This window comes from Drosophila yakuba, chromosome 3R (assembly GCF_016746365.2).
Source record: "Drosophila yakuba strain Tai18E2 chromosome 3R, Prin_Dyak_Tai18E2_2.1, whole genome shotgun sequence".
Classification (NCBI taxonomy): domain Eukaryota; kingdom Metazoa; phylum Arthropoda; class Insecta; order Diptera; family Drosophilidae; genus Drosophila; species Drosophila yakuba.
Window position 1 is genome coordinate 4,668,313 of NC_052530.2, and position 23,894 is coordinate 4,692,206.

At 45.8% G+C, this 23,894-nt stretch overlaps 8 protein-coding genes across 12 annotated transcripts; 5 read left to right on the forward strand and 3 right to left on the reverse strand.

Annotated features, from left to right (window-relative positions):
• The first annotated feature begins 223 nt into the window (after window positions 1-223).
• LOC6535528 (homeobox protein Hox-A3) lies at window positions 224-4,799 on the forward strand. Its single transcript, XM_002096121.3, has 2 exons — window positions 224-1,400; window positions 3,044-4,799. Exons 1-2 carry the CDS (start codon window positions 499-501, stop codon window positions 3,951-3,953), a joined length of 1,812 nt encoding a protein of 603 aa, XP_002096157.1. The 5' UTR covers window positions 224-498; the 3' UTR covers window positions 3,954-4,799.
• On the reverse strand, window positions 4,204-7,388 carry LOC6535529 (ribosomal protein S6 kinase delta-1). The gene is made up of 3 exons (XM_002096122.4): window positions 7,176-7,388; window positions 5,377-7,116; window positions 4,204-5,317 (listed from the first exon to the last, which is right to left on the reverse strand). Exons 1-3 carry the CDS (start codon window positions 7,269-7,271, stop codon window positions 5,099-5,101), a joined length of 2,055 nt encoding a protein of 684 aa, XP_002096158.3. The 5' UTR covers window positions 7,272-7,388; the 3' UTR covers window positions 4,204-5,098.
• Window positions 7,389-7,894: 506 nt separating this feature from the next.
• LOC6535530 (14-3-3 protein epsilon) lies at window positions 7,895-14,132 on the forward strand. 4 transcript variants are annotated; one of them, XM_015191717.3, is made up of 4 exons: window positions 7,895-8,124; window positions 12,399-12,868; window positions 12,940-13,120; window positions 13,185-14,132. In XM_015191717.3, exons 1-4 carry the CDS (start codon window positions 8,061-8,063, stop codon window positions 13,253-13,255), a joined length of 786 nt encoding a protein of 261 aa, XP_015047203.1. In that variant the 5' UTR covers window positions 7,895-8,060; the 3' UTR covers window positions 13,256-14,132. The 4 variants fall into 4 exon arrangements, with proteins under 4 accessions (XP_015047203.1, XP_015047204.1, XP_002096159.1 ...); XM_015191718.3 differs by having other exon boundaries at window positions 13,188-14,132; XM_002096123.4 differs by having other exon boundaries at window positions 13,200-14,132.
• Window positions 14,133-16,062: 1,930 nt separating this feature from the next.
• LOC6535531 lies at window positions 16,063-16,466 on the forward strand. The gene is made up of 2 exons (XM_002096124.4): window positions 16,063-16,198; window positions 16,258-16,466. The coding sequence occupies exons 1-2, from the start codon at window positions 16,064-16,066 to the stop codon at window positions 16,390-16,392; spliced, it is 270 nt and encodes an 89-aa protein (XP_002096160.1). The 5' UTR covers window position 16,063; the 3' UTR covers window positions 16,393-16,466.
• On the reverse strand, window positions 16,411-17,706 carry LOC6535532 (protein AAR2 homolog). Its single transcript, XM_002096125.4, has one exon. The coding sequence runs from the start codon at window positions 17,615-17,617 to the stop codon at window positions 16,478-16,480; it is 1,140 nt and encodes a 379-aa protein (XP_002096161.1). The 5' UTR covers window positions 17,618-17,706; the 3' UTR covers window positions 16,411-16,477.
• A 127-nt stretch (window positions 17,707-17,833) lies between these two features.
• On the reverse strand, window positions 17,834-20,409 carry LOC6535534 (DNA-directed RNA polymerase II subunit Rpb4). 2 transcript variants are annotated; one of them, XM_002096127.4, is made up of 5 exons: window positions 20,243-20,409; window positions 19,298-20,117; window positions 18,770-19,233; window positions 18,444-18,710; window positions 18,234-18,375 (listed from the first exon to the last, which is right to left on the reverse strand). In XM_002096127.4, the coding sequence occupies exons 1-4, from the start codon at window positions 20,304-20,306 to the stop codon at window positions 18,472-18,474; spliced, it is 1,587 nt and encodes a 528-aa protein (XP_002096163.3). In that variant the 5' UTR covers window positions 20,307-20,409; the 3' UTR covers window positions 18,234-18,375; window positions 18,444-18,471. The 2 variants fall into 2 exon arrangements, with proteins under 2 accessions (XP_015047205.1, XP_002096163.3); XM_015191719.3 differs by lacking the exons at window positions 18,444-18,710; window positions 18,770-19,233; window positions 19,298-20,117 and adding an exon at window positions 17,834-18,132 and having other exon boundaries at window positions 18,195-18,375; window positions 20,243-20,400.
• A 36-nt stretch (window positions 20,410-20,445) lies between these two features.
• LOC6535535 lies at window positions 20,446-21,312 on the forward strand. Its single transcript, XM_015191721.3, has 2 exons — window positions 20,446-20,728; window positions 20,788-21,312. Exons 1-2 carry the CDS (start codon window positions 20,532-20,534, stop codon window positions 21,125-21,127), a joined length of 537 nt encoding a protein of 178 aa, XP_015047207.1. The 5' UTR covers window positions 20,446-20,531; the 3' UTR covers window positions 21,128-21,312.
• On the forward strand, window positions 21,124-22,893 carry LOC26535822 (trimethylguanosine synthase). The gene has a single exon (XM_039376626.2). The coding sequence runs from the start codon at window positions 21,124-21,126 to the stop codon at window positions 22,516-22,518; it is 1,395 nt and encodes a 464-aa protein (XP_039232560.1). The 3' UTR covers window positions 22,519-22,893.
• The last annotated feature ends 1,001 nt before the right edge of the window (window positions 22,894-23,894 follow it).

The window sequence follows — 23,894 nt, forward strand, 5'->3', positions numbered from 1 at the left end:
TGTAGGGGAGACCACACCCCGCCGAAAAGAAAATCGTCGAATCGCAGGGGCAGCGGAAAAGTCACACGCGCCAGCATGAAATGCACAGAGCGGCAGTCGCATGCGCCGTCCCGCTCGCACGGCGGTAATGGCGGCAGCCGGAGGGCTGCGATTGGTTGCTGCCGGCGCTGCTGCTGCGCTGCCGCCTGCGCCGGTATAAAAGGACAATCATCGCCAGTAGCCGAGTCAATTAAGGCCAAAGACTCGAGCGGTGAGCGTGCAGCTCTACTCCCAAATATCTGACATCCTAACCAATATACAAGTAGCACCAGCAACCAACCAGTTATGTGTTTGCCTAATGCAATTAACTACTGATTTAAAAATTCAGCGGCGATAATTGAGTTCAAAATCAGCCGAATACACTAAATGGATTGAAAGTGTCGCAGTGGTGCAAGTGTTTAGCTAGTGTGGTGTGCTTAGTGTTATTTCTGTGCGATCCAAGGATTAGAGACGTGGACGATGGAGCACGACAGCTTCGATGATCCCATTTTCGGGGAGTTCGGCGGCGGCCCGCTAAATCCACTGGGCGCCAAGCCCTTGATGCCCACCTCAACGGCCATGCATCCCGTGATGCTGGGCAGTGTCCACGAGTTGTGTAGCCAACAGCAGGAGCAGCAGCAACGACTGCCCGACTGCAACACCATTCTGCCGAATGGCGGAGGAGGTGTAGGAGCAGGCTCCGCCGCAGGAGGATCGCCCAACTATGTGACCAAGTTGGACTTCGTTAACAAGATCGGCTGCTACTCGCCCAGCCAGAAGTACGAGTACATCAGTGGACCGCAGAAGCTGGTGGAGCAGCAGCACCATCAACACCATCAGCACTACACGGCCACGCCCCCGCCCAGCCACAATGGCATCCTGCTGCACAAGCAGTCCTCCCAGCAGCAGCAGCAACAGCAGCAGCTGGTGGGCATCCTGGACTATCACCCACTCAACGGCAAGCTGGACTACTCCTCGTCGCCCAAGGATCAGTATGAGCCGCAGCAGCAGCAGCTGCAGCATCTCTACGGCGGCAGTCCGCATCATCTGGACCATTTGGATCATGGCAGTGACGGCATGCTGCAGGACTCCTCACCCGTGATGATCAACGGAGGATCCGCAGGGGGCAAACTCAAGAAACCCGATGAGATGTGCTCGCAATTGGAGGCGGGTGGAGCAGGAGTTACTCCCCCGGGCAGTTCCTCCACGGTGGTCAATGGCACCACCAATGGCACCGGCAACACCAACTCCTCCTCCGCTGTCGTCGGCATTCAGGGGTCGGCAGGCACAGCGGGAGGCGTGGCAGCTTCTGCTTCCAAAAAGGACGGAAGCGGCAGCAAGAAGAAGGGCGATCCCAATGGCATCAAAAAGAAGAAAACGAGGTAAGCGGTCGGAGCTGCCCCACTCCTAATTAATTTAACGACGGGAAATCAATGAAATTATGAGGCACAAGATGATAGCACTTGCTATTTATGGCCGTGACCACGGGGCGTATGAGCAATTTCGCGTAAGAACATCCTTGAAACTCGGGGGGAATCCCATGCAATCTGGGGGGCTAATTATTAGATAATGAGTTTCCATAGCGGAGGTGGCCAACGGTGACAGATCTGCAGAACGTGGTTGCCTTAGTGGAGTTTAGTAATATCTTAAACTATATATTCAACTCGTAACCCTTTTATAATATTACAAATAGATTGTTTAATAAAAACAAGAGAGAACGCTATAGTCGAGTTCCGCGACTATCTGATACCCGTTACTCAGCTAGTGTAAGTGCGAAGGACAGTTTTTAGCGGTTTGTGGGCGTTAGAGTGGGCGTGGCCAAAAGTTTTTTGGCAAATAGATAGAAATTTACAAGACTAATACAAAAATGAAAAAATATCAAAACATTTTTCAAAAGTGTGGGCGTGGCAGCTTTGAGCGGTTTGTGGGCGTTAGAGTGGGCGTGGCAAAAAGTTTTTTTGCAAATCGATAGAAATTTGCAAGGCCAATACAAAAATGAAAAAATATTAAAACATTTTTCAAAAGTGTGGGCGTGGCAGTTTTGGGCGGTTTGTGGGCGTTAGAGTGGGCGTGGCAACATGATTCGACAAACTTGCGCTGCGTCTATGTCCCTGGAGTCTGCATTCCTAATCTCAACTTTCTAGCTTTTGTAGTTCCTGAGATCTCGACGTTCATACGGACGGACAGACGGACATGGCCAAATCGACTCGGCTATTGATCCTGATCAAGAATATATATACTTTATATGGTCGGAAACGCTTCTTTCTGCCTGTTACATACTTTTCAACGAATCTAGTATATCCTTTTACTCTACGAGTAACGGGTATAAACATCCGTGTACTTTTTCAATAGCCGAGTCGATTTGGCCATGTCCGTCTGTTTGTCCGTATGAACGTCGAGATCTCAGGAACTACAAAAGCTAGAAAGATTGAGATTAAGCATACAGACTCCAGGGACATAGTCGCAGCGCCAGTTTATCGAATCATTCTGCCACGCCCACTCTAACGCCCACAAACCGCCCAAAGCTGCCACGCCCACTTTTTTTTTTTTTTTTTTTTTTTTTTTTTTTTTTTGCCCCACTCTAACGCCCACAAACCGCCCAAACTGCCACGCCCACACTTTTGAAAAATGTTTTAATATTTTTTTCATTTTTGGATTTGTCTTTTTTTTTTTTTTTTTTTTTTTTTTTGTCTTGTAAATTTCTATCGATTTGCCAACAAACTTTTTGCCACGCCCACTCTAACGCCCACAAACGGCCAAAAACTGTCAGTGTTGAAGACCTCCTTCGCACTTTCACTGGCTGTGTAACGGGTATCAGATAGTCGGGGAACTCGACTATAGCGTTCTCTCTTGTTTAATGTATAAAATGTGTATAATGTATTTTTTGAATAGAACTGTTTGTACGAAAGTTTCAAATCCCTATAATACGACCAACTGTACCAACTATATAAAACCCACCCAGACTTTCAACTAATACATTTACATATACATACATACATACCGGTATATTCCATTTTTTCTTTAGAACCACATTTACTGCCTATCAGCTGGAAGAATTGGAGCGAGCCTTCGAACGCGCTCCGTATCCTGATGTTTTCGCCCGCGAGGAGCTTGCCATCAAGCTGAATCTAAGCGAATCCCGGGTGCAGGTGTGGTTTCAAAACCGACGGGCCAAGTGGCGCAAGCACGAGCCGCCGCGCAAGACTGGCTACATCAAGACGAGTACTCCGCCGACGGCGACGCTCAATCCCGGAACCCTAGCCCCGCCGTTCACCAGCTATCCGCAGACCACGACGGTCACGCCGCCGGGCAGCATGGACAGCTGGACCAGCTACCAGACGCCCTACGAGCTGACGCCCCAGTTCAGCCTACTCTCGCCGGCGGCCAGTCCGTATGGCACCTATTCCGGCCAGTACGGTGCCTATGTGCACGAAAGCCAGCTCTTCCCGATGCGGCACTACGAGTACGGCAGTCCCACGCGCATGGAAATGGGCGCCACATCCGGTTCGGTGGCCGGAAACGGAGAAGAGGCGGTGCCAAATGGGGGAAGCTATCAGCCGGCGGAACTACAGACCGCCCAGCAGCAGCAGCAGTTGGCCGACGGCACACTGGTCACCGTCCATGCCCACCAACAGCAGCAGCAGGCGCAGCAGCAACTCAATGGCAAGTACCTGAGTGCCGAGGAGGCCAAGTACGTGCACCTGCAGTGCCATCAGAGTGGAGCCGGCTTAGAGCTAAGTCCCGGCGCTAGCTGTCACCTGGTTGAGGCGCAGGGCCAGCACTATGTGACCACGGCGACGGGGGGAGCTGCATCCGCAGGCGGCACCAGCAGTGATGACAACGACAGCGGCGGCATTCAGACAGTGATCAAAAGCGAGGAGGTCGCCCAGCAGCAACAGGCACAGAGCTACGTCCTGCCGCCTTTTTTGCACTGAGAGAAATGCTCACACAACGGCGACAGCAACAGCAACAACACCAGCGACGCTGGGCCACGCCCACCAGCATGCCGAGCGCCCGTTTCCGGCGGCCATTTTGAAGTGATGGGGGCGTGGAGTGTGCAGCATTTCCAATTGTGCTCCTCCGACTGAAAGTGGGGCTCCAGAAAAGCCGATTCTCAAAGACAAGTAGAATTCATCATCAGTTTACTCAAAACTAGTTTTGTTTCAAAGATAATCCTATAACAAGTACGGAAAGTCCAAATGTATTAGACCAGAACCTTGATATTTTATTTACTAAGAAAATAATATTATTGTTAGTCAATATTTCCACTCCGTTGGAGTTTTTCTGGCCAGTCCCACGCAGTTTCTGGCCACTATTTTCACATTGCCATAGGTTCCTTTTAGGTTAAATTATGCAAGTTGCAACAACGGAATCCACAAGTCTTGCCAAATCATGCGGTTTTCTTCAGTCTAAGTCTAGGTTAGTCCAGGATTAGGGGTTCTGCCACGAGAGCCCCGCCCCCAGAATGCATTCCAAATGTGCCTTACCAAACGGGAGACAAGTGACCTCCCACTGGGAAGCTTAGTCGCCCAACAAATTTAGTTCTAGTTATCCTACTCGTAGGCTAAGCCCCATTTGCTGTTGTGTAGTTAGACAATAAAATGCCTTTTATCTTGTATAATGGCTTACAAATTTATTACTTACTAATTTTGTAAAACGGCTTGCAAATTTTGTTACACCTACATTCAATTTAGTTAAATTTATAACTGTAACCAATACACTAGGACACTTTGCAAATGTATATAATAGACGTATAAATAAATCGTATTTTGTACCAATAATTGATCAACTTCCAGGTCAAAAAAGGAATAACATAAAATGTTTGAAAACAAAAGGGATGGTTTTAACACATCTTCTTGAAGACAAGAAGTAATATACAATATTTAGAAAATAATATAGCAGATTCAGAACATAATTAATCGCTGTGGAGCGACATCAGATTCTTTTAAAGAAATCAAAATCAATACCAATCAGAACTAAGCAAGAAATCACAAATAGAATAGAATAATTTCCCTATCAGGTACAGTACGAAATCAAAAATACTTTATGGACATAAAAGCAAAGCGAATAGTGGCTATTTTCACGTGGACACAGTGCCCTGTTCCAAAACCACTTGCCAATCGATGCCTTTGAAGAAGGCGTGAGCCTGCAATTGATCGTAGTCCAAACGTAGCTCCGGAGAAAGCTGCAGCAGCTGTTCCAGCAGATCCTTGGCAAGATCTGAAATTTCCAAGGACTCGCTAGGGTACTGAACACAACCATAGAGTTCCAGTTGCCCTGGGTGAGTAACTTTGTAAGGCTAAAAGCAAAGCAGATTGGCATTAGCGAAACATTTTAGATCGGAGACTTTAAACTCACCACTCCCAGCAGGAGCTGATAGAGCACCACGCCGTAGCTCCACCAGTCCGAGCGGAAAGTAAGCGGTCTTTCTGGGGCCACAAAGTGGTTAGCCAATGCCTCCAAGCTCAGCGCCTTGTGCACATAGTTGTCGTCCGAGCTCAGACCCTCGTTCTGGTAGAAATACGTCAGCAACAGCTGACCCTTGGCGCCCAGTAAAATGTTGCCCATGTGCAGATCCCGCAGGATAACGCCCTTGCCGTGCAGACTGTGTATGGCGATGGCCAGTTCGCAAGCCCACTGACGCAGGCACTGCTCCGGAATGGGTTTACTTCGGATGCGATTTTCATCCGCCTTAATTTTTTTATTTGGCGTAACGACTCCCGCTTGCAGGTTACTCAGTGTGTTTGTTACGGACTTTAAAAGCTGCTGGGAGCTGCGAACCAAATCACTGACGTCACTGTCTGATGTAAGAGGTTTCTCCTTCCCTTCCTCCTCATGCTCTCGGTCCGATGGAAAAAGTTCTTCATAATTTTCGCTTTTAATACCCGTGGGCGTGTAGCTCTGCAGATATTCGTATAACCTACCGCCCTCGGCATGCCGCAAAAGCAGGAAAATCTTCTGCTCTGACTGAAAGAAGAGCAGCAGCTGGACCATGTAAGGCACCTGTTGGGGCAAAAATATGCTCTGGGTCAGCGAGTGACTGGCCGGCTTCTCGATGCCCTTCATAATGGCAACCGGCTGCTGCGATTTCGTCACACACTGCACCTGCATCACACGATCTTGGAGTATCTGCAGCACCTTGTAGCGGGCCAACTGATTCCAGGGGCACTCCAAATGGGTCACACTTCCGCCGTCTATCGTATCCAGAGAGAGCTGGAACTGCAGCTTCTTTGTCGGACAATCGTTAGCCAAGAAATTGGCGTGTATCTCCTCAGCCCGAGTCAAGTATTTGGCGATCTTCGCCTTGGCTATAAATCTGCGCTCCTCGCTGCTATCTTGCTTGGCCCCATTGAGCAGCAGGTCCACACCATGCTTGTACCGCTCGTGGGCTTCCGCGTACTCAAGGTTTACCTCCGCTTGAACGGCATGACTGAACTCTAGAGCCGCCTCATAAATGTAGTCGCTGTCGTCGCTTTCTATGGAAGCCATGGGCGTAAGAAGGCGTACGTATTCCCTTTTTGACGGGATTATATCTGTCTTGGGTTCCTGTTTAGTTTCTAATTCAGTTTCAGTTTCTTTGGCTTGGGATTCATTGCTTGTTTGCTCCTTATCACAACGCGGATCTAGAGGCGTGATGCCCCCAGCATCGTGTGGGTCATAGGGCAAGTCTAGTTTATCGCATATGTCGGCTATGGCTCCAGCGCACGTTCCTGTTTCCGAGCCACCGGGTCTTCCACCACCTCCGCAGCCATTGTCTTCCGTCTGCAGCCGTAAAGATCGTTCCACATATAGCTTTTTAAGAGGCGATCCATTTGGTGAGGGCGTCTCCTGGAAGAACTGCGTGAATGTTGAGCACTTGTACAGCGCCGGATGCTGGGAGGCAAAGTCTAATAACTGCAGGATGTACTCCTTTCGTCGCTGGATGACTGCCGCATCGAATCGCTTGAAATATGAGCTATCTGTGGGCACTGGCAACTTGCCGGGTAGTTGGAGACTCTTGTGCCGCCGGCTAAGCTCGCGATGCAACCGCTTGACATCGTGAAACCGTTTCCACACCACCAGGCAGGTCAGAGCCTGAGGTACCGACCTCGGGAAGACCTAAAAGTGGCTGAGGTTTACTATTTGGCACAGTTTATATCCCCCAAAAACCGTCTTACAATCGAGGTGATTTTGTATATTGTGTAGCCGCCCTTGTGCTCCTGGGTGTCCGTCACGGTGAAGCTGTGGATCCAGCCCCCCAGGTTGAGACTCATTCTAGTAGCTGCTTGAAGACCTAGCGGTTTAGTTTTTAAACATATTTCCCATATCAAATGTCGTTTTTCCCCAACTTTTTTAGCAACATAAAAGCTAGTGTGACCAAAGCATCTTAGGCGGACCATTACCTTCGAAGTAAATTGACAGCATTGACTAACTTATCTCCATAACTTAGAACGAAAAAAATAATCAAAAAATAAATTAACCCCTTTTTTCTTAAACACTTATGTTTCAATAAAAAGAACTGTCATATTTTTTTAATTTAAATATATACTGTAATCGGACACTATATTATCATCGATATGGACACCAGCATTAAGGCATGAAGGAAATGGATTGTGTCCAGACTAAACTAAATTAAAAGTGACAGAACTGGGAGACCCTGCTAAGAGCATTGCTTTGAGTGACTTAGCATACTGCTTTTCGAAATGTGTCATAAAGCTATCAAACTTAAAAACGGTCAAATATAAGCTAGGCCGTTAACCGATTTTTACAGGGATCATCCAGACAGAAATAGAATCAATATAGAGACTTTTCCGATTTTACCACCATCGCTGGCGCATGCGCACCGCACGCGTCATGCGTTTTTTAGGTGCTCATCGGGCCATCGCCCATCAATTTTAGTGTTTCACCCGCCGCCCGACACGGTCACACCGCTCGAGAAGTAGAGAAAAAAGAAGGCGACGAATCAAAGGCAGCAAGCAGCAAGCAAAATCGACGCCGCACGTACCGGGAGCATTTAAATAATTTTTTCTGTGGATTAATTTAACCGAAAAGGCTTCAACACAATGACTGAGCGCGAGAATAATGTGTACAAGGCAAAGCTGGCCGAACAGGCCGAGCGCTACGACGGTGAGTAGTGTCTAGAAATTGAGAAAAAAAAAATGGTAGAAAACGGTAGAAAAATGCGAGTAGAGTAGGGAAAATTTTCTCGACTGAGGAGCGCCAACGCTTTGGGGAGGGGTCGCCTCAGATTTTTTTCTTCCCGATCCATTGCGTCGTCGCGTGGTCGTTGAAGTCTGCAGCGCCACTTTTCGTCCGATTTTGCCAATTAAAAAGTTTTCAGCCAGAGAAAATAATGGAAATTTTAAATTTTCATCTGTGTAGCTGCAGTCGAAGCGACGCAGTGTTGCGATGAGTAGTATTTCTTGCGAAAAGACTGAGAAGGACGGGAGGTGGAGGAAGCAGAAAGAAGTGGAAGAAGAAGCAGCGCGTCGGAAGAACGAAAAGAGATGAACATAGTGTAAAACCTGATTTTTACCGGCAAAAATTCGCGTGGTTTTGCACAAAAAGAGAAAGAAACGGAATTGCGTATTATAATTTACAGTAAATAGTTTGCTTTTCTACTTATATTCATTCTTTTTGGAACTATGTAGTATTAGCTTAGAGGGGGAAATTGTGTGTATTTGGCGTTGCGAGCGAGGGCTGCGCCGCAGTGAGCATTTCATTTTCTTCCTTGGTTGCTAAGGGCTGTTTGTAGCTGTTTCCAGTTCGCTTTTTTTCTTCGTAGTTGTTAAGGCGTAACTTTCTAGAAACGACACTTTTTTGGGGTTTCTAGTTTGTTAAATACATTTATTCCACACCCAAAATCAATGATTGTTGGGCAGGGGAATAGGGCAGTCCTCTCTTTCAGACCCCCTTTTTTCCACGAAATGTGCTTTTCATGCGCAGCAGCAGCGGCGTCGTCACCATGCCGTTGCTGCGAAAAATCGATGAATGAATCGATTGTGTCGCCGGCTGTCTCCCTCTCTCACTTTCGGCCTATTGCTTAATTCGTTATTTATGCAAATTAGTTGCGGCTAGTTGCAAGCAGTTATGCGGCCACTTGGCAACCCTGTCTGATAATGCGAAAAAAGGAAATATACATTTTTCTCTGCTTCTTCTGTTACTCTCGCATTACTCATGCTTTTTGCGCATGTATGCGTATGTGTGTGTGCATGGAAGTGTGCGTGAACCGATGAGTGTCTGCCGAGCGGTTTTTATTGTTGCTTTTTCAGTAGCCTTAGCTTATATTTAATAAAAAATACTCAAATTAATTAAAAAGGCAGCTCAAAATGCAAAGATAGCCGTCGTGGGAGGAGGACGGAAAATTCGGCATTTGCAAAAAGCGCGCGCTTAACCAATTGCCGTAAACGCTGCGTGCGCTAAAACGGGATAGCTAGTGTGCCTTAGTTTCGGCGACGCCGCACAGTGGCTCTAAAATGTTAACAAACATTTGGCGATTCCTACGTCCCCTGATTCTTTTTGTTGCTGTATTTGGGCAGCGAATATAGCAACAATAATTGCAACAGTACTCTGCAACTAATTGCCTGCCAAACTGACAACATTAACGGGTGGTGGCGCGGCAAAGAAGTCAATCAACTATTAGCACACATAAACATGCATACATACACCACTGGGGATATTTGTGTCTGTATCACATGTTTGTCTTCTTATTTTCTCCCATTGGTGTGTGTTGGTGTGCAGCACTTGGCGTTGGCCTTGTCGCACTTGGACATTTTGCGGTGGAGCTCACGCTGGAGCACCAATACCAGGGCGCACAATGAGAGGAAGAGCGGCGGAGAGCGGAGCGGCGAAGCCGCCAGCCGGCAATGTCTGCGCCCCCAATCTGAACTTGCCTCGCCCTCCGCCCCATGATCTCCTCTCCACTCCCCTTTTCTGCACACATTAACGTCAGTCTTTAAGTGTGCTTTCTCAGGTGCTGCCCCCTGCGCCCCCACCCCCTCTCCGTGCTCCTTCCATCTTGCGCTCTCCGCGTTCTATCTACATATTTTTCGAGGTCGCGCGCTGCTTTTTTCGTTGATTTTCGTTCTCGTCAATGTCGTCAATATGCGCAAAAGGCAGACACAAAATGAGTGGAAAATGTAGCATACATAATGTTGATTGATGGTCGGTGGGTGGGGTGGTGTTAGGTGTGTTTTGTTTGTTGCTTGAATTGCACCATTTTAGGCGCTGTTGTTGCTGCTTCCTTTGTCTAATTACACATTCTCTGCTCGTTGTAACGGTATGTGCGCATGTTTTCAGCTGCTGCGCCCTTATGCCACTCACACACACACGAGCAAAAGACACACCCACAGGCGACTGATAAGGGAGGGGGTGGAAAATCCTGCCCATTCCTTTTGCTCCCTATTTCGCTCCAATCTTACATTCCAGCTCGCGTGACTTTTTTATATTTTCGGATGTTTCGTCAGTGGGTGGTGGTGGGTTACTTTTACAGGGTTGTCGCCAGTTTATCAAATTCCTATATTTTTTTTTTCGAAAAACATCGCATTTTAAATGGCCACGCTCTTTTTTCTTGAATAGTAATAATTTTTCATGAGCAACATTGTGAATGCTTTGCTAAACAGATTAAATTCTCAAGAAGCTACTCAGAATCACTTTTGTACTTATACATTGAAAAGATACATTGCATTGAACAAATGTCTGTCGTTTTTCGTTTTTTCGTATTAACAAATTGGCTACTATTTCTTGAACTTTGCAGTTTCTGCTCAAAGTTTAGATGTTTCGAGAAGTTTCCATTTCTTTTCTCCATTTCGTTGGTCTGCAAATGATTTATCATGCCCGCGGGACTTGGTTCTTTATTTTTGGGACGCGTTTATTGATTTTCGCCTTTCTATATGTACATTATTTAGTGACTGTGCTGACGCGCATGTCTCATAATTGGTAGTGTATTACTTACTACTAAGCAACATGTGCGGTATACTTTTAAAGCTGGGAGGATCCCAGCCACCATCCCCAAACGCCACCCACCGCCCACCTGCTCCTCCCCTTATCCGATTATTTTTTATGCGTAAGTAAGCCTCGCTTGCACCCGTCGTAAAATGCGTGTGCACATCTCCAACACATCGGTAACAAACAACCCGCCAATGCAAGCAACAATGTTTGAAGTTCGATCGTAGCCACAAAAGTTCGTGAATCATGCAACTTTATTGGCAATTTTTCACAAATACGTGCTACAACAAAAATCGCACTAATAAGCAGACAGTCGGCAAATGGTCCGATGTCTCTGTGGGTGTTTGTGTGCGAAATACGTCAGCAGCTGACGGGCAGTTGGTGCGAGCGAGAGGGCAGACTGTGCAAGTCAGCAAACGCGCTAAACTTACAATATTTCCGTAGTATAGCTTTGTATTGTTATCAACAAGATATGTCCGAGATAGTTGGCTGCAACTGCTTTTCCAGGGACAGCAATGCAATGATAATTAAGATGATTTGGCTCGGTAGTATTATACATTTCCCACGGCTAGGTATCAAAACTTATCTTCCTTAAATGAAATATTAATCATAAGGCCGCGACAAGCGTTAAAATGAAACGCCGAAAATATATTTAGATTTCACTAAACTGTCTCGAAAAGGAAATGAAAAACCAAAATGATATCAGCTCTTAACCTGCTCACTTTACTGTGATATACGAGCTCCTTGTTTGCTTCCGTGCCGAGTTCCGAACATGTGATTCATGACGCAGTTTTAGATGGTGATGCAGACGCAGATAGAGATGCCCGATAAGGCCGATAGGATTGGGTGCAACAATGTGGCGGAAGCCCTTATCACCGGCTGATTGGATGGCCCTGTATTGGCATGACAGAACCAGTTGAATCGGGCGTAGCGCAACTCCAAGTTATGCATAAATATATGTGCATCAATATATCATCGCGGATTGGGCGTGTCGCCGATAAGAAATAGAAAATAGGTAGTCTAAGCAGCCGCGGGGACAAGGACAAGGGTGGGAAAAGTCCAGATAACAAGCCTTCAATACCTTGGACACAATTCAAATTATCTACTGAAATATATATCATGAATATTCGAATAAATCTTCATGAATTTCCTATTCAAATGTTTGTTTTTCGTTCTTAATCTTAGCATAAAAAAAGTTTATAAATAAAAATAAGTTTATAAACGAATGCACATTAAAATTATGTGACGAATCCTTAAAACATTTGTATTCTACGAAGTTGTTGATAAAATAGCGTCTGATAGCATTCTGTAGATTACATCATAAACATTAATTCATAAGGGACACTTTGTTTTTAAATGACTCATTGCACCTTATTATTGTAAGCATAAGCGGGTTTAAAATTTACTTTTGTATACTAAAGACCACACCTCTTTAATTTTTGTGTCCATTTCAGAAATGGTGGAGGCCATGAAGAAGGTCGCCTCCATGGACGTAGAGCTGACCGTCGAGGAGCGAAATCTGCTGTCGGTGGCGTACAAGAATGTGATCGGAGCACGCCGAGCTTCGTGGCGCATCATTACCTCGATCGAACAGAAGGAGGAGAACAAGGGGGCTGAGGAGAAACTGGAGATGATCAAAACCTACCGCGGACAGGTGGAGAAGGAGCTGCGCGACATCTGCTCGGATATACTGAACGTGCTCGAGAAGCATCTCATTCCATGCGCCACATCCGGCGAAAGCAAAGTATTCTACTATAAGATGAAGGGCGACTACCATCGCTACCTGGCCGAGTTTGCCACCGGCTCAGACCGCAAGGATGCGGCGGAGAACTCGCTGATTGCCTACAAGGCGGCCAGCGATATTGCTATGAACGATCTACCCCCAACACACCCCATCCGCTTGGGCTTGGCATTGAACTTCTCGGTGAGTTATTGACTAGGAAGTCCTTAAATACACGATGTCTTATGAATTCTGTATTTTTGAAATCATTGCAGGTGTTCTACTATGAGATTCTCAACTCGCCGGACCGCGCTTGCCGCTTGGCGAAAGCCGCTTTCGATGATGCCATTGCCGAGTTGGATACGCTGAGTGAAGAGAGCTACAAAGACTCGACACTCATCATGCAGCTGCTGCGCGACAACCTCACATTATGGACGTCCGATATGCAGGCAGAAGGTAAGTTTTAATCACACCCACTTGTTCGGCTCCGTTATTAAGTTCTAAATATTATACTAAGAAGTAGACCCCAACGCAGGTGATGGCGAGCCCAAAGAGCAAATCCAGGATGTTGAGGATCAGGACGTGTCGTAATTTAAGTAAACCCCCGCCCTTCCATTTAAAACACATTATATACCTTCTAAAGTAAATATAATACCATATAATATATATGCATACAACAACAAGAAACAACAGCAACATCAAGAACAACAACATGGAACCAACACGGCAGGAACAACATCCCAGCGCCGCCGACGAACGACAACCATAGCAGCCGATTTCAAAAGTAACAACAGCAACAGCAGCAACATAAAAACAGCAAGCAAACCAGCAGCAACAATTTGTCATCAACAATAAACAGCATGGAAAACAACAGCACAAAAACAGAAAAAACAAACCAAACTAAATGTTTGAAAATTGGGCGGCCTGGTGGGCGTGGCGCGGCTGTTGCTGCGGCACAGAATCGCAACGAAAAGAATTCGCGGTACTATTAAGTTGTGGTCGCTTCGCGATTTGGCTCCTCCACGTTAGAAAACTGCAACATCAACTCTACTACATTTGAATTTTTTGCATTCGAAAAACCAAGCATTATATTATATTTAAATAAATATTATATTTAATTATGAGAAGCAAAAACAAAAGAAATAATCTTCATTTAAACCACAATACAACACAAGCAGGAAAAGAACGAAAATCGAGAAACAATCACTCACACGAGTAGATCACAAAGCAAATTTCATCGAGTTGGCATGCATTAATTTTTAAAACAATCTTTAAATACGACAGCAACACGTAAAATACAACTTTAATTTTAAGCCAATAATAAACGTGAGAACGAGGAAATAAAAACGAAAAACGATTTAATAAGCGCAAACGTAAAAGTAAAACATAAAGTCGAAAATGTAAGGAAAAAATACAGCAATTAATTTAAATTTAATACATGAATAAAACGTAACTGGAGAAAACGAAACGAAATGAGCAAACAGGATGAAAGACGCAAAAGCTTAAAACTATATTAAATGAGAAAAAGGAATGTTAGTTAAGCGAAATTCAAAACGATTTCTTAAGCTTAAATTTGTATGTATGTAAGTGTACTGTTCAAAAACACCGACACACTCGCACAGACGCAAACGAAACACACACAGACACCCATATTACGCATACGAGCTGTTTGTTTTCCCTTAACGCTTCCTTGTTCTCTCACACTCGCATTAACACTTACACCCTTGCATGGTCAAATAAAAAAAAACCAAATAATCGAACGGGGATTTGGTTGATTTCTGTTTTTCGCCTGTCGTTTTGAGTTTTCCATCGCAATCGCAACCAATTTTCTTCATCATCTCTTACCTTGCGCAACAAAGAAAACATATTAATAATATAGAAAAGTATTTGTAGTTGCTAAATACAAGAAACAAAAAGAATACAAAACAAAAACAACGGTACATATATATATATATATATATATTGTATACATATATACTTGTATATTTTCTATGCCTACCACTTATGTAATTTGTAGAGATTTCGAACTTTTCCACACTCCGCCCCCCAGCTAACAACCCCTCCAAAGATTCCGATTCCGCTCCCCATGTCCAAAACCCCTAGACAGAAACCTGGACGGAGACCTACATCACAACTGCAACCGACGAGTATCATTTGATTTAGCCTGAAGTCCAGTAAACCAAGAGATCCCCCACAAGAACAACATCATCGGCAGCATTCTCTGTAGCGTGTCTGCGTGATTAGCGAAGGAAAATAGAATGACATGAGCTGATGAGCTGAGCAGCTACAGGAGAATTTTCGCACGAGCTTATTTGCAGCTCTTTCCCTTGGTTTTTTGGTTTTGGGTTTTGTTTTTTAATAAATGAGGCGCGCAAAAAGTAAAGGAGAGAAGGCAGACTAATATTTTGCAGTCGCCAAATAGAAAAGGCCCGTGTAGGAAGTTAATTAAGCATAAATCAGACGCGGCAGCATCAACAGCTACATTCTTGAACGGAACAACAACAGCAATACATGAAACCAGCAGCAAAAACTGACATTCGTATTCATTTCAAATAAAAATCATAAAAAAACAACAATTGGCCATCTCAATGTTTTGTTAATTGAATTTGAGGCTCGTGTTTCTATGGTCTTGTTCAAATGGTCACTGGCAATCATCGAAAGATTGAATATATAGAAAAGTTTTCCTTATCGACACAATGGCTTTAATTGATAGTTTACTATTTTGCGGGGAGTCGCCTATTAATAACAATGAAATCTGTTGTTTTGACAACGATTCCTTTTAGTTTTTAAACGTTATTTGACGCTTTTCTCGATATATCGCATTCAGAAGTTTAAAGAAATGTTATTATAAGATAACCTACCAATTATTGAAGTCTACAATATAGATTTGCAAACAAATTCGTATTTTATCAGCATTATCATTTGTTAATCAAGAACAGCAATAAATCGAGATCAAAACCACTTCCGTAATTAATTATACGCTCGCCTTATCTGAAATGATATGATTCGTACCTCACATGTATTGGTATATACAAAGAATATTTACAGCTTAGAAAGCGCACTGCTGGTGCTCAAAAGAAATATGTGCCAAACTAAATCGCTAGTCTGTGGTCATTGCAAAATATAGGCAGGCAGGCAAAGAAGAAAGTGACGTTTCTGGGTCAAATCAGAAGCGTCCACTTAAGCTCAATGTCGCTGGGCCAGAAGCAACAAGAATAGTGGGTCTAGTGGCCATTGTTTTCAGCTTGTTGATGTGCACAATGGAAAGGCCGATGCATACAGATACAAATTCTCAGATATCTATATTTGAAATCTGGACAACAGCTGGAAGAGGAAAAGGTAAAGAAACAGCAAGACCTGAATGCGGATTAGTTGCAAAACGTTGCTCGAGTCTCGGAGATGGCACTGCAGCTGCAAATTGAGAAGCTCAAAGGTTTGGACAACTACAAGGCCTGGTCGATGACGGTGCGGGCGTATCTGGAGTCGGAGGAACTCTGGACGGTGGTGGAGAATGGTCCCGAGAACAACGAGGAGGTGAGTAATGGTGGCACCGTCTAAGCTTACAGCAAACCCATGCCCCATACTCCTTGCAGTCCCTGCTGAAGGACAAGCGAGCCAAGTTTTTGATTCTCTGCCTGATCGAGACAAAGCTGTGCCAATTCATGGTCAGCATCCGCACGGCCCGGGATCTGTGGAATTACCTGCGCACCCAGCACTCGCTGCGTTAAAGTAAAAATCAATATAGATCAGATTCAGTCCATTGTATTACAAATATGTATATGAATTACATTTCGAAAGCATAGCGCTTTTTTCCTAGGCCTCCGGGAGTTCGATAACTACAGGCTGGTCCTCTGGGTCTTCGTCCAGCAGGCCCTCAAATTCCCATCCCAACTTTTTCTCTAGCCGCTTCGTTAGCCGTTCAGCGCTGACACTTAAACCGCCAGCATGCAGATTGACCAGCAGTTCGCGTACATCTTTGTAGACGGTGTTATGCGGACCAGGCACCATCAGCTCCTCGGGCAAATGGGGCAGTTGGTGGGCCAAAACCTCGCTGTACTTCATGTACGTTAACTTATGCTTTGTGACCGCCGTTTGCGAGTGAGCAAGCAAGCCCAGAAGCTTGCGCCAGTGGGCCAGCGACTCCACAGAATAGCCCACGAGGAAAAATGCGTAGGCCAGCTGAAGTTCCTCAATGAGTCCGTCATCGGTTTCGAAGCCTTCGAGCAGTTTGTGAACAGCATTTATGCAATCCAAGGCGTGGCGAGAAACTTCAGCGGGCTGGGCATCGTGAGGAACACGCAGGGGTACGGTACTGAAGCGCGGAGCTGTCCCTTCCACGGGTTTTAGGTCCGGCAGAAGTTCGCTCTCATCTAAGAGAAGCCGAGCTGCAGCATTCCGGCGGCTGATACTGCCAGTAGCGGCTCCTCCGCGCGGCCGATCTGCGTCCGGACAGGATTGCAGTGTGATGTTCGTGCGGATGGTTCCTTCTGAGGGACGACAGCGATTCACGCATGATTCCGTCACGCTGCCGGTGAGTTCCTTCCACTGAACCACATAACGATAGTCGTACGGCGCCAGCACACGCTCCAGTTGGGCCAGGTTTTTGCGGATTCGGTCTCGCTCCACTTCCGGTTCGGCAATCCTCCGAGGGCGCAGTTCCTCCAGTTCGTGGTCCCACTCTCTTACGACAATCTCATTCGGATGAAAGAAGTGCACGAATCCGACACGAGGAGCTGCATCGCCGTAAGGACCTCGGGAGGAGCACCATACATAGTGGACTCCGGGTGGGATCATCTTGACACCTCGGAAATCCGAACCAATGGTGTATGCACACAGATCAATGCCAAATTCCGTGCCCTCGGGTACACCGGCGATGACCAGGACTCCGCCTTCAGCCAGCAGGCGCAGGGATAGCTGGGGATCCATTTTCATGCTGGAGTTGTCTTTGTTCATAGTGAAATATTGTCCGCTTGCAATTATTGCGAAAAAGAAAACAATTGCAAGTGCGGGCGTTTCAGATTGTTGCCAGATTTGTCCTCGATTTCGATAAGTTATCTGTCTTTTCATGAGAGCAGTCCGGCAACACTAGACTAGCAATTCTATTAAGCGGTAAGTTAAATATTAATTTTTATAGCTAAGTAATAATATTATTTAAAAGATTTCATTCTATTTAAGCTTTGTTAATTTTATTACTTGGTGCCATCTGCCCTTAAACTTAAAATTCTCACTTTTCTTGACTTTAATGTGTATATGGACCATGACTTTATACCTAAGCTATATTTATACGTAGTAATTAGTATTGTAAGCTGCGTTTAGTGCCGATATCGTCTAGAATTTGGCGCAACTCCTCGTCCTCAAAACGACCCTCTAGTGAAGGAATCAGTGCCTTGGCCTCCTCGGGCGCCTCCGGACACAAATTTCCAAGGGCGGCCAGCTCGAATTTGTGAAGCTTTTTCTGCATCAGCAAGCTAAATGTAAAATAATTTAATATTAGTATTCGAACGAACTTTGTTTGGATTTTGTACACTACCTTCGCACAGACATTATGGTTTCCTTGTTTTTAAACTTCCGAAAACTATCCGTGTAGGCGTACGTCTTCATGAAGACTTCGGAGAACTCTTGCTCCTCGTCGGCGGATTCGTTCTGTCGCTTGCGGTGATCGAGAAGCATGTGCACCTCCGATATCAGCAGCGTCTCGGCATTCTCGAACTCTGAAACGAAGACCAAGCAAACAGTGTTTGTTCAAAATTTGGTACTGGACGACTTTCAGAAAATTTACAAGTGAAACATTGGAGAAAATGTTGGCGCTAGCCATAAGAAGGTGGTCTGCTGATATGGCCGTGTTCCAGCAAAAAATCGTAGATCTGGCGCGTTTTGTTCACATCTATTTTAATGAGACGTCGCGCATCGGCCAATCGCAGATATCCGAGCTTTGCTTGTTCCGTAACCAGTTGGTTTTTGTAGTCCAAGTACGATTGCGGAACCAAACGAGCCACACTGCACAACTTTCGCTCGCCATCATCCAGTTTGGTGTAACCAGGAAGATCTGAAAATAAAGAAAAACCACATTATGTTGGTTTCATGCAAAGAATTGGTGTTTACTACCTCCAATCTCAATAGGACTGGCCTTGCGCCGCGTGTTAATAGCATATAACTTCGAGTTAATCGACAGGGGCCCGGGATCATCGCTCCTATTACTCTCGTAATGCTGCACCAATTGCTGCCAGTCGAAAGCATCTGTTTGCTTCTGCCTGCTGTAATCTCGCTGAGCCTGCTGACGTTCTTTGCACAGACGGGCATATAGTTTGGCTCCAGAATGAGTGCGAACGCCGTGCTCTCGCAGATCGTATAGTTTGTGCAGCCGGCTATGCAGCTCCCGACAATAACGCAGGGACTCCAGCAGCATATCGAACTTAATGGGGTCGGGACATAACTGCATGAAGCCCAAGAAACGCATGCAACTTGCGTCACTGCTAAAGGCGTGCACGTACTTGGAAATCCAGCTGACAGTGCGATTGGGCATTATGAGACCATGCTGCTTCATAATCTTGTAACGACGCTGCCGCTCTCTGTAATTAATAATGGGTTATTAGTTTCGTTTCACTGTTTTAGTAAGCGGTTATAGGATCACACCTGAGGCGATTGTTGTATGCCCGAACCAGTCCCAGCTGCAATTCTTCTGTCACTTCACTCTCAAAATCGCTCTCAGGCGTCTCGTGGTCGTCATCCCTGTCCCTATGATCCACCATAATAGAAATGAGACTCTCTGCGGAGGTGTCGTACGGAGTGTCGAAGTCGCCTCTTGCACAGCGATAGCCTGCGCTTAGTTTAAACTGCATTGAGGCGATATCGTCATGACGTGGTGGATCCAAGCTGCGCATTTTAAAGACATACGGCATTCGCTCGGGAACATAGCTATGCCTTGCGTGCTGCAGATTGAGCAGTCGCTCAAATATCCCGCCAAAGTAGCAATCGTGGTAGTGGCGTCGCGCTTCAGCGGGTTCGTGGCGCTGGTCCAGGGCCTGGGATACCGCCTCCCAGTTGCCATAGCCGTGGGTGCGCAGTGTCTTTAGCAGGATTCGCTCGTCCCGGGCCGTCCAATGCGGCTCTTCTGCGAAAACCTGTATGTTGTCGCGGACTATAATGTAGGCGTGGTTATTGCGGTGGGAAAAGGCCTCCTTTCCTCGCGAGAAACATTGCAGGCACAGCAGGGTGTCCAGGCACTCGGAGCACTTTATGTACGGCTCTGCGAGACTGCAACGACACGTTGCACATCGATTTGCATCTTTTGAAGCCGATGGCACAGTGCATTTTTTATCATGCGTCACTTCCTTCAGCTCCTCCAAAAACCTGTGCAGCGTGTGGGGATTATACAAAACCAAGGAACTTCTGGTGTTTTCATCCAGCTGTGCATGGGTGAACCGCTTGACCTGTGGCTTGAGCAGTGGCTCAGCTGCAAAGAGGCAATTCAGTGTGGTAAAAATGTGGAGGAGTGCCGCTTTTGGGGCACTCGAAGCCAAAGGTTTCAGCCAGTTTCACTTGTAAGTTGGGATTCGGTTAGTGTGGGACGTTTGTTACCTTTGGGAAACTGCAGGTCGGCGGCGTCCTCATCCACCATATCCACGGGGTTCATAAAAGACATAATGAACAGTTCTAATTATACTTTTTATTAACAAATTCTAATTTTTACAATAAAATGCCGCTGTTTTTAGTGATGAGAAAGGCAAAGCGATAACTTGCCAAGAAGCTATCGATAGGTTGGTCACGTCGTGGTTATTTACGATGGCCACACTAGCAAGCATGCACAGTTTATCATTTCGGGTGTTTTGATTTTGTTCAGAATTCTTGGGCTTCTTCCAGGAGAGTTATGTCCCTGGAGCCAGAAGTCGCTTCCTCGAGATCTCCCAAGTATTGTTACTTCTTCAAGACCCTGCTGGTGGAGGAACTGGAACTGGAAACCTCCTATCACAATCTGCATTACGGGCAGTGCGCATTAATTGGACGGCTAGCGTTCAAGTCGAATCAGTACCGGCTGGAAAACGTGCGCGTTAAGTGTCTGCCAAAGTAAGTATTTCTAGATCATATACCCATTCGAATGTTACCATAGATGTTGAACCTTTTAGGAAGTACTCCTTGGACGAGGGCACCCTATCCGTGCTTATTCTGGGTCTTACCCATGACAAAATCGTCAAACAGCGCGTGAGTGCCGGCCGCTATTGCATTGTGCGCGGTGAAGTGGTGCTTCATAATGTGCAGCATCCCAAAGGTCCCAAGCTGACCGCCGGCGGAGTCTACGACAAGATCAACAGCCTGTCCAACAATCCGTTGGCCCAAACACAGTATCTTACCGCCCTACGTGCCACCTACAGACCGGCCATCGATTTTTGGTACATCCAGGTGATCGACAGAGCCGAGGACTTGCTGACTCGCCGTCTGGAGATGAGAAGTTTGATCGAGAAATGAACACACACTACCTGACCACCTCGCGAACCAATCCGCAGTTCTACATATTCAGTCAGCTCTTTTGTAACGATCTGGACTGGGACCATTGCGATTGGGAGGGCATTCAAAACGTTGCCTGGGAAGAATTCTGGCACCGTGAGGGCCATGAGATACTAGAGCAAAAGTGGCACAAGCGGTTTCCCGAATACAGAGATCTTATCGATGTTGTCTCGTCAGAGGAGCAAGGGCTCTGGCAGGAACTGTGGGAGAAGCACGCCAGTGATTCCAGTGCCAAGTTCTGGTATATATTTATCTGTGCCTTTGAGAACTACCAACACGATTTGGCTAAATCATTTGGCCTTCACGAAGATAAAAATCCAGAAGATGTTGAGGAGGACTTACAGAACTTAAGCCTTCAAAAAAATCCAACGATATCGAAACAGCAAAGGACCTCCAAAAAAGAAGACGAATTATACTTGACTGCCAACGACAATCCCGGAGATTGTGACGAAGAACAACAGTTGCGCCTTTTTGGATTGCCAACAGCATTTGCGTCGAAGGCAAATACAATTACCCGAAAGGAAAGAAAGACACAGTACGAACCCTCTAGCAGCGATAGCGAGGACAGTGAGGAGCTGTTAATCATGGAAAACGGCGAAAACGAGGCTCGGCATGGCGTTCAGAGCGGTTTTATCAAAAAGAGCAATCGACGGCAAAGGCAAATTAAAAAATTTAAGGCTAGAATGCCTGAGTTTATGCAAGAGGATAACAACAAAATGGTCAAGTACTGGATCAAGCGTTTCTCCCTGTTCTCCCGTTTCGATCAGGGCATTCGGCTGGACCGCGAGAGCTGGTTCTCGGTGACTCCCGAGAAGATTGCTAAACAAACGGCCCGTCGACTGGCCTGCGACGTAATCATAGATGCATTTTGTGGGTGCGGCGGCAATGCCATTCAGTTCGCAAACACCTGTGGACGTGTAATTGCTGTGGACATCGATGCTGAGAAGCTGGCCATGGCCAAGCATAATGCCGGCATTTACGGTGTGGCCCACAAGATCGAGTTTATCAACGCCGATTTTCTGCAGTTTGCTGCTACTACAAAGCTTCGCCCAAATGTTGTTTTCCTGAGCCCTCCCTGGGGTGGTCCCGACTACCAGAAGCAGGCCACCTTCGATATTGAGACAAGTCTGTTGCCCGTGGGCGCCAGCAATCTGATGCTGCTCTCTCGCCGCCTGGCGTCTGACGTGGCCTTCTTTCTGCCACGCAACGCCAAAATGAAGCAGGTGGTCGCCTTGAGTGGAGCTGGGCAGCAGTGCGAGGTAGAGCACAACTATCTGGACACCCGAATGGTTGCTCTCACTGCTTATTACGGCAAGGGAATAATAAAGACCTCATTGGGCGAAGATGAGTAGCTTTCGTATTGTTAATTAAAAGTAGTTTACCCTCGTATGATTAAGGCAGTTTTAATATAAATAAAAATATTCCTTACAAAATCCTTTAGTTTAAGGGCATTTTTGGCTTGTTATTAGATATGCAAGAAGATAAATGCATGAAAAGCATTTTGCCTAATACATATGTAATACAATTTATGTTTTAGGTATATTTAATTAAACCCTAAGGATATAAGCGCACAGAACGCACAAATTCCTGTAATTATGGATCAAAGGAAAATGTTGTCGATGGTCGAAAACTTTTTTGTTCGTTGTTTATCGCCTTAAGTTTTTCCCTCTTTTTGGCACAGAGATAGGAGAAAAGATGACTAATGAATAAAGCCGCCTCACATGTAACACACGAGTAAAATCTTTTTACCCATCCCTTCAGTAGTGCTGGCTGTGCAGTACTTGTTGCCAAGTGACCGGCAATGCCAAAGAGTCCAAGCTCTTTAGCCAATTTAGATGGCTTAACAGAGCTCAACTGACCAATGGTCAATGGTCATAACCATAACGTTCCGCAATCCCTCCTTGCAACTGGCTCTGACTTTTAATTAAAACGGAAAGCAAGCAAAGCGTGCGTCACTTTTTAAGAACTTTGTGGTGCAAGTTGTGACTTGGTCCAAAAGCCATGGCCAGGGAGCCATCCTGAACCTGGCAACGACGGTCGGGGACAATTAACATGCTCGGGCCGCGGCGGAAGCAGCATCTCCTTCGGCATTCCACAGCAGACGACGAGCCATCAGAAGCAACAACCCTTTTCATGGCTTACAGCTTACTTAGCTCTTTCGGATGGGGTGCGTTCGGTTGGGGAGGTTGGGGGCGGTGCATGTGCGGAATTTATAGCTGCCAACTGGCAACAAAGATATTTACCCCTTCCTCGCCCCAAGTGCGGCAAGTGCCTGCTCCTCTCCACTGCCATTAGTTTGATTAACTTATTAGTGTGCGTCGGAGCAGCTTGGGCGAAATTTGGAGCATTCTTTCTAGCGCTGATTTGTGGGCTGCCTTCTGGTGGGTAGTCTGTTGGAGAGCAGCAATATTCTGCCAAGAGTGGGAGAAATTCTTCAGATTTTATAGTTTCTATTTGTATAAATTATTAAATATATAAACGCAGCTTTGGGGAAAAGGGCACCTTTCTAGGAGGTAGAAAAAATAAAATCAGATTCATTTCTTTTTCCTACCTAATAAAATATGTGTACTTTATGATAAACTAATAAACTTGTATTCCCTTCAATCGAAAACTAAAGGGTTCACTAAATGAAGCCTATAATGTCGATGCAATCTGGATTAGGAACACTAGCCCAGTCGACCAGAATTTCAAGTTTTCGGGATCTATAACAGCTTGAAAGTTAAGATTG

Coding starts and splice junctions, on each gene's coding strand:
- LOC6535528 (XM_002096121.3), top strand. CDS start 499: ATGGAGCACGACAGCTTCGATGATCCCATTTTCGGGGAGTTCGGCGGC. Junction 1,401..3,043: donor ATCAAAAAGAAGAAAACGAG/GTAAGCGGTCGG, acceptor TTTTTTCTTTAG/AACCACATTTACTGCCTATC.
- LOC6535529 (XM_002096122.4), bottom strand. CDS start 7,271: ATGAGTCTCAACCTGGGGGGCTGGATCCACAGCTTCACCGTGACGGAC. Junction 7,117..7,175: donor TATACAAAATCACCTCGATT/GTAAGACGGTTT, acceptor AGCCACTTTTAG/GTCTTCCCGAGGTCGGTACC. Junction 5,318..5,376: donor ATCAGCTCCTGCTGGGAGTG/GTGAGTTTAAAG, acceptor CTTTGCTTTTAG/CCTTACAAAGTTACTCACCC.
- LOC6535530 (XM_015191716.3), top strand. CDS start 8,061: ATGACTGAGCGCGAGAATAATGTGTACAAGGCAAAGCTGGCCGAACAG. Junction 8,125..12,398: donor ACAGGCCGAGCGCTACGACG/GTGAGTAGTGTC, acceptor TGTCCATTTCAG/AAATGGTGGAGGCCATGAAG. Junction 12,869..12,939: donor GCTTGGCATTGAACTTCTCG/GTGAGTTATTGA, acceptor AAATCATTGCAG/GTGTTCTACTATGAGATTCT.
- LOC6535531 (XM_002096124.4), top strand. CDS start 16,064: ATGGCACTGCAGCTGCAAATTGAGAAGCTCAAAGGTTTGGACAACTAC. Junction 16,199..16,257: donor GTCCCGAGAACAACGAGGAG/GTGAGTAATGGT, acceptor TACTCCTTGCAG/TCCCTGCTGAAGGACAAGCG.
- LOC6535532 (XM_002096125.4), bottom strand. CDS start 17,617: ATGAACAAAGACAACTCCAGCATGAAAATGGATCCCCAGCTATCCCTG.
- LOC6535534 (XM_002096127.4), bottom strand. CDS start 20,306: ATGTCTTTTATGAACCCCGTGGATATGGTGGATGAGGACGCCGCCGAC. Junction 20,118..20,242: donor CGACCTGCAGTTTCCCAAAG/GTAACAAACGTC, acceptor GCCTCTTTGCAG/CTGAGCCACTGCTCAAGCCA. Junction 18,711..18,769: donor CAGTCCTATTGAGATTGGAG/GTAGTAAACACC, acceptor CTTTATTTTCAG/ATCTTCCTGGTTACACCAAA.
- LOC6535535 (XM_015191721.3), top strand. CDS start 20,532: ATGTCCCTGGAGCCAGAAGTCGCTTCCTCGAGATCTCCCAAGTATTGT. Junction 20,729..20,787: donor CGCGTTAAGTGTCTGCCAAA/GTAAGTATTTCT, acceptor TGAACCTTTTAG/GAAGTACTCCTTGGACGAGG.
- LOC26535822 (XM_039376626.2), top strand. CDS start 21,124: ATGAACACACACTACCTGACCACCTCGCGAACCAATCCGCAGTTCTAC.